This window comes from Vitis vinifera, chromosome 15 (assembly GCF_030704535.1).
Source record: "Vitis vinifera cultivar Pinot Noir 40024 chromosome 15, ASM3070453v1".
Classification (NCBI taxonomy): Eukaryota; Viridiplantae; Streptophyta; class Magnoliopsida; order Vitales; family Vitaceae; genus Vitis; species Vitis vinifera.
Genome location: NC_081819.1, coordinates 23,091,097 through 23,097,993, shown reverse-complemented (window position 1 = coordinate 23,097,993; position 6,897 = coordinate 23,091,097). Strand labels below are relative to the sequence as shown.

At 34.8% G+C, this 6,897-nt stretch overlaps 1 protein-coding gene across 1 annotated transcript; it reads right to left on the bottom strand.

Annotated features, from left to right (window-relative positions):
• Window positions 1-4,876: 4,876 nt before the first annotated feature.
• Window positions 4,877-6,511, bottom strand: LOC104881912 (UPF0481 protein At3g47200-like). Its single transcript, XM_010663443.2, has one exon. It carries the CDS (start codon window positions 6,509-6,511, stop codon window positions 4,877-4,879), a length of 1,635 nt encoding a protein of 544 aa, XP_010661745.1.
• Between the last annotated feature and the right edge of the window lie 386 nt (window positions 6,512-6,897).

The following is a 6,897-nucleotide window of genomic DNA, read 5'->3' as shown; positions in this document are numbered from 1 at the left end:
AAAATTAATATTTGATTATTTTTTATTTATATAAATATTAATGAAAGTGGATTCTTATCATTATGTGTCCTATCATTGTACATCTTGTGTCATGTTTTATTATTTTGCTTAATAGAAACTATTAGTATTTTGGTCCTAAGAAAAGGTTGGAAATAGAAGAGTTGCAACAAAAGCAAAGAAAAGCAAAGAAAAAAAAAATCATGCTAGATAACACAATCTTTTTTACGGAGATTTTTCCACTTTTTAAAACACTTTTCACTTCTAAATTCATCTTAAAAGTTTCATAATTACTGTTGTGACAAATATTTGCCAAAAATTATATAAGTTGTAAACCCTGCACATATTCTGAACACATATAAACCTAATATTACTGAGTCAAACCTTCCAATATCATCTTAAAAACTGGAAAGAAAAAGAAAATATTTTAAAAACAATTCAACAAATTACTGAACTCTTCATTACCGAAAATTACTACACCCTTATTCAAGAAATTCTCTGACGCATTCATCTGATTTACACAATCTACCAAGAGGATTAAAATCATATCAATACATCCATACCATTCTCCATTCTTCTATTCCACACCTTCCACCTTGTTCCACCCATTTTTCCTGAGAAAAAAAATCCTGTCCTCAGAAGCTTCTGTCACAAAAAAATGGGATTTGAGATAAGTTCATGGAAGCTAATGTCAATTTATTTATTATATTTTCTGTGAAATCCAAGAAAATTTTTTAATAGAAAATTGATAAATAATTTTCTAATAATAATAATAATAATATTCTATTTTTCTCAATTAAAAATGAATAAATAACTTTCATCTATTAAATTTCCTGCATTCCTGTCAGGTTTTTCTCCATTTTTCACATTGTTCTGTTTCTCTTTTTTTTTTTTGGAAGTTTTCATACTTTATCTTGCTCCTTCAAACCCTTACCTCATAGTAATTTTAATTCAATCACAACCATTAAGATCCGAGGAAATAAGTTGCATGGAGTAAAACATCAATAAAAAAAAATTGCCAACCTAATACAATACATTCATAGGGATCCAAACATAGAAAACATAGTCCACCCATGCCTATTTTTAGTTACTTAAATCAAACATAATACTACCTATGCGTACATAACCACAAAATACACCAAAATAAGATCACAGCACCCATTCATTCTGCTGAGATGGAAAAGAAACGGAACGAATGACTCTTTGCCTAATTTACTATGCACATCAAAGGGTCATGTGGAGTCCATGAATTTAGGCTAGGTAAAATGCAGAAGCACTCGATAGATAGCAAGAAAGCAGGGAATGCATGCATCAATGAGAGAAGGCTGAGAAGTAAGTCTAGACGGCAGTAAAGTAATAAAGCTTCAATATCACTTCCTAACCAAGCAAGTGAGCTTCTAAGCATTGTATAGCTTCATTTGAAAGCAATAAAGCTTTCATTCTATAAGAGTTGCCTACTATACCTTCTAAAACTTCCGAGTAGTGAGCGTCTTAGCCTAGCAAGCTAAGCATTGAGAGTAAGACTGACTTAGCAAGATCAAGGGTCTTAGTTTGTCTAAGTGCCGCACAAGCTTAATTAGGAAAAGACTAAGTCCGTGACATAAGGCTATTTTAAATAATTTTTAAAGGTAATATAAAATGGTTGAGGATCAATTGGGGAAAGAGGTTAATGGTTACCTCAAAGATAAAAGGTATTTGATAGTGTTGGATGATGTATAGAGCATCCAAGTTTAGCATAAGTCAAACAAGAGCAGAGTGCTCATCACCACACATAACCAACAAATTGCTTCGGATGCCCATGCACAGCTCTATGAACTCCGTCCTTTATGTCCAGAAGAGAGTTGGATGCCCTTTCTCAAGAAAACTTTTCCAACTGCAAGTACATCACCAGTTGTTTGTCTTGTAGAGTTTGAAGGTATGGGAAATGAGATTATAAAGAAATGCAAAGGCTTACCTCTAGCCATTGTGGTATCAGGAGGGCTTCTATCAAGAAAAGAGAAGTCTAAATCTTCGTGGGAGAAAATACTAAAAAGCATGGAGTGGAAATCTAAGTCAAGGCCCCAACTCATGCTTGGGAATTGTTGCTTTGAGCTATAGTGACTTGCCTTATTTCTTGAGGTCTTGTTTTCTCTATTGTGGTATTTTTCCGGAAGATTGTGAAATTAAGGCAAACAAATTGCTCCAAATGTGGATTACGGAGGGATTTGTACAAAGGGGTGAAGAAATGGTGGAAGACGTTGCTGAGGATTATTTAGAAGAGTTGATTCATAGAAGCATGATTCAGGTGGCCAGAAGAAAATGGGATGGAAGAGTAAAGTCTTGTCGTATCCATGATCTCCTTCGCGACCTTGCTATTTCAAAAGCCAAAGATTCAAAAAAATTTGAGGTACACCGAAACATCATCCTTGCATGCCCTTTTAACCCTCGTCGACTTATTGCTCATGACTTAAAAAATATTTCTCAAACATTTGCATACCTGCCGCCTCCTCCGATCTTTGATTTGTTCTATTGATCTTTCTCAAGTAAATTTGATACCTTGCTTAAGAACAAAATTGCTAACAGTGTTAGACCTAACACTACTTGAAGTCAGAAAAGATCTACAAATATTTTTCTGTCGAGAGTGCACGTTCTACTAAAAGTTTTTCATGGTCTATAGGCAAACTCTTTAACCTATAGATTCTAGAGGTACGCCATAGTTCTTCCGTGATTCCATGTTCAATTTGGAAGTTGTACCAATTGAAACATCTATACATTCCTGACAGTAAGATCTTAAGCCAACCGAAAATGGAGAGTTGCTTTGGTGGTGATTTGGGTCTTCATAAGATGACCAACCTCCAAACATTATATTTAACGCCATTTACTGGGTTGAAGAGTTGTGGTTTACAAAAATCAACCCAACTTAGAAAACTATACTTGTATGGGACAAGTATCAAGAATTCTTGGTTATTTGGCCAATGCCAATAACTGTCTATAGTCCCAACTTGTCTTAAAACATGATAAAGACATCCTTTGACAAGGACTTCATAAAAACACGAAAGTATTTTTTATTTTTTATTTTTTAAGAATTGTAACACATAAAAAGGATGAAACCCCTTCCCATCAAATTGAAAATTTTGTTTTCTCAACCATTTTGATCATTACAATGTCGTCCAAATAAAAAATTATGCATGCTTTAAGAACATTTTCTTTTTTTTTTTTTTTTGGTAGTGAGTGATTGCTTATGTCTTTGAAAAGCTACTATAAATTGGCTAGAAAAGTATAGTAGGTGAAAAAAAAAATTCATACCTTTATCTTAAACCATGAACAAATCGACAAATTTTGTCTTGGTTTGAAATTGACTTTTGATTACAACGAGATTGTCATATATATATATTTAAAGTGTCTTAAATATTTTTCAAGAGATCATTTCTTTCACTTCAAATTTTTGTTTATGGGACATAACCACATGTCTCATGAGATTATATGGTCAAATAGACAAAAATGCTTCATAGGACTAAACAAACTCCCACACCAAGAAAAATGATTAGCTTTTAAACCATTTGTGATGACTTGTATCTAACCATATAAATATTATTTGCTCTGTGTCCAATAAGACATTTAAGACTCTAAAACACGTTTACAAAATTAAAAGAAACTCATACATATATAATCTTAGGAACTTTCTCTTTTATTCATTGTGAAACATTACAAACATTCCTCATATAAATATAATGTCTTTGTTGTATCCTATGAGATTGTTGGACGAAACAAATAAATACCCTTTATAGAACCAAACAAACTCCCATACCGGAGTAAGGGATTGATACCCAATTTTCTCATATATCCAATGTAAAACATTACATTCAAACTTTCTAATATCATCTTAAAAATAAAAAAGAAAAATAAAATGTTTTTTTTGTAAAATGATTAAATTACTAAACTCTTTTTCACCAAAAAATACTACTCCCTTTGAGATGAAGAGAATTCATATTTACTTCCACCTAATAAATTCTCTAGACAATCATTCTATTTACACAATCAACCAAGAAGATAAAAATCATATCAATACATCCATCCATTAATTGCCTTCAATATAACATAAATACCATTCCCCGTTATTCTATTCCACGGCTTCTTCCCTTTATTTTCTTCAGAAAAGATCCACTTGTTGGAAGCTTCTTCGCCACAAAAATGGTATTTGAGATAAGTTCATGGAAGCTAATATCAATTCTTTTGATATATTTTGTACGAAATCCAAGAAAAAAATTATAATAAAAAATTGATAAATAGATTTCTAAGAATATTTTTAATATTTTATTTTTTCTCAAATAAAAATGAATAAATGACACTTGCATCTGTTGAATTTCGTACATTCCAGCCAGGTTTTTCTCCACTTTCACTTTGTTTTGCTTTTGCTTTTTTGTTTTTGTTTTTCATATTTTAAGTTTTCATTGCTGTATCTACTTCTTCAAACACTTACCTCGTATCGAACTGATGAACTCGGTCACAACCATTAAGATTTGAGGAAATAAGTTGTATCCGACTAAAACATCAATGAATAAAATTGCCAACCTAACATAATACATTAACAGGGATCCAAAAATAGAAAAATAGTCCACCCATATCTATTTTTAGTTACTTAAATAAAACATAATATTACTGATGCATACATAGGCACAAAATACACTAAAATAAGATCACAGCACACATTCCTTTTTTACTTGTTTTACACACGGAAAGGAAGATAGAAAATACGCTGAAAAAGGAAAAGAAACGAGACCAATGACTCTTTGCCTAATTTACTTTGCAACCATCAAAGGGTTATATGGAGGCCATGAATTTGGGCTAGGTAAAATGCAGAAGCACTCAATAGATAGCGAGAAAACAGGGCATGCATGCATCAATGAGGGAAGACTGAGAGGTAAGTCTGGACGGCAGTAAAGAAAAGGGCCAAAGCAGCACCAACCCAAGCTATGATAGTCCAGGGGCTACCGAAGTAGGTGTCCAGGCATTGTGTCATCCACATTTTCAGTCTGCTGTTATAGTGACTTTTAAGGTGGTTCCGAATCTTGACTCTCACATCTTTGTAAGCAAGAAAGTTTGATTCCAAGTCGGCGGACACAGTGTTGAAAAATTCAGCCACTTCTTCATGAGTGCCTAGATTGTTTTGGAGTACCCCGGCGGACTGCAGCTCCTTAACGTCATCAGCATGATCAATGAGGGAATCAAGGAAGCGAAGGTAAGAGATGAAGTGATGGTCAACGTCTGAGCTCATTTCATAGGCTATCAAGTTGAAGAACAATGTCTTGGTTGACTTATCAATGGTGATCGGAGGAAGTCTGAGGCATGCAGTGACGCAATTGGAAGTGAAAGAAATGTCCCTCAAATGATGTGTAGGACTAGGCTTGATGCGGATTCCAGCGGCCATAAGCTCCTTCACATTTCTAAATGATGCCATAACCTGCTCCTTCACATCTCCAACTAATGCCCTAACCTTGTGACCCTTCTTGCCATTTTCATTCCCCGAATTTCCGTTTTCTGTGTGCTTTGGGGTAGGGCCTAGGAGATAGTTTCGGTAGAGATCAAGGAGATGATGACAACGCTTTGATTCTTTATCAGATGTCTCAGATTTCCGCTTAATAATTTGGGTGATCCAGACCAACAGGGCGCAGCAATAATTCTTCATTTTTCGCAGGAATGACTGCTCCTTCATACCAAAGAATTCTTGGAAGAATGACTCCTCGATCATGCCAAAGAATTCCAGGATAATTACTCTCCAACAATCAATGGTAAGTTCTGGCTCCGTCATCTTCAGCAGGTCCTGAAAGAGTAATTGATAGGGAAGTTGGTTCTCCAGTAGCAACGCATCCTGATGTATAAGGCTTAGATCCTGATATCCGATATTGTAATCTTCATGGTCACCACCTGAGCAAACACATAAAAAAATGTACCACAGTAAAGCACACCCGTCCACCAGAATCATCACACTGAATTGTTCAGCCGAATATTTCTCTATGGACTTCATATCATAACTGCCCATCAGCTCCTCAACTTTTCCGCTAATTATGCTGTAAACATGATCGACTGCCTCCTCTATTGGCTGGTCTTTCATGCCCGCAACAAGTAGTTGGATGCCATCTGCTGCCAATTTAAGCTTGATTGTTTCTCCACGCTCGAGCTTGGGATTGCCATGGTGGTAAGGACCGAAAGACATGATTTTTGGCATATAGTGGTGGTTGTCAGAAAGCACAGAACCTTTGGCATCTGATGGCGATAAGCACTTGTCAGAAGGCTTAGAACCCTTGGCATTTGATGAACCCTTGGCATCTGATGGCAATAACCACTCTGGAACCTTGGGACATCGTCGCTTTTCAGTTGCTGATGAAGAAGTTTCTTTGTTTCCTAGTTGAAGAATTTCGGATTTTAAGTCGGCCAAGGTTCTAAAATGCTTATTGCCATCCGCAGGTTTTACAACCTTATCAGCAACTACTTCCTGCTGCCCCTCCTCCATCTGAATGACCAACTCCCCAGCCATTGTTAGTACGAGAATGAGATAACTAGAGAGAGTGCTACTATATATCTCTATAAAAAACTTTAATCCAATGTTTCTTCGTGTTTTCAATCATGTAATTCAGTATGTAATTTATTTTTTGTCTTTTTCAAATTTTGAATGGGATGTGAGTCATGTGACATTGATTTTGTATATTAGAATTGTCTTTGGTTTTACATTCCATATCTAGATTACCTTTTCAATATAAGTGACAAAAATACTTTTATTTATTTATGTTTATATATAAAACAAGTTGGCTTGTGAGTAGTTTAAAATCAATTTTAAAACCCCTTTCGCTCAAAGCCTAACATCCCTTTCATGCTATAATAAATCCTCATTAACCTTTCTTGGACATCTTAATGCTTGTCTCT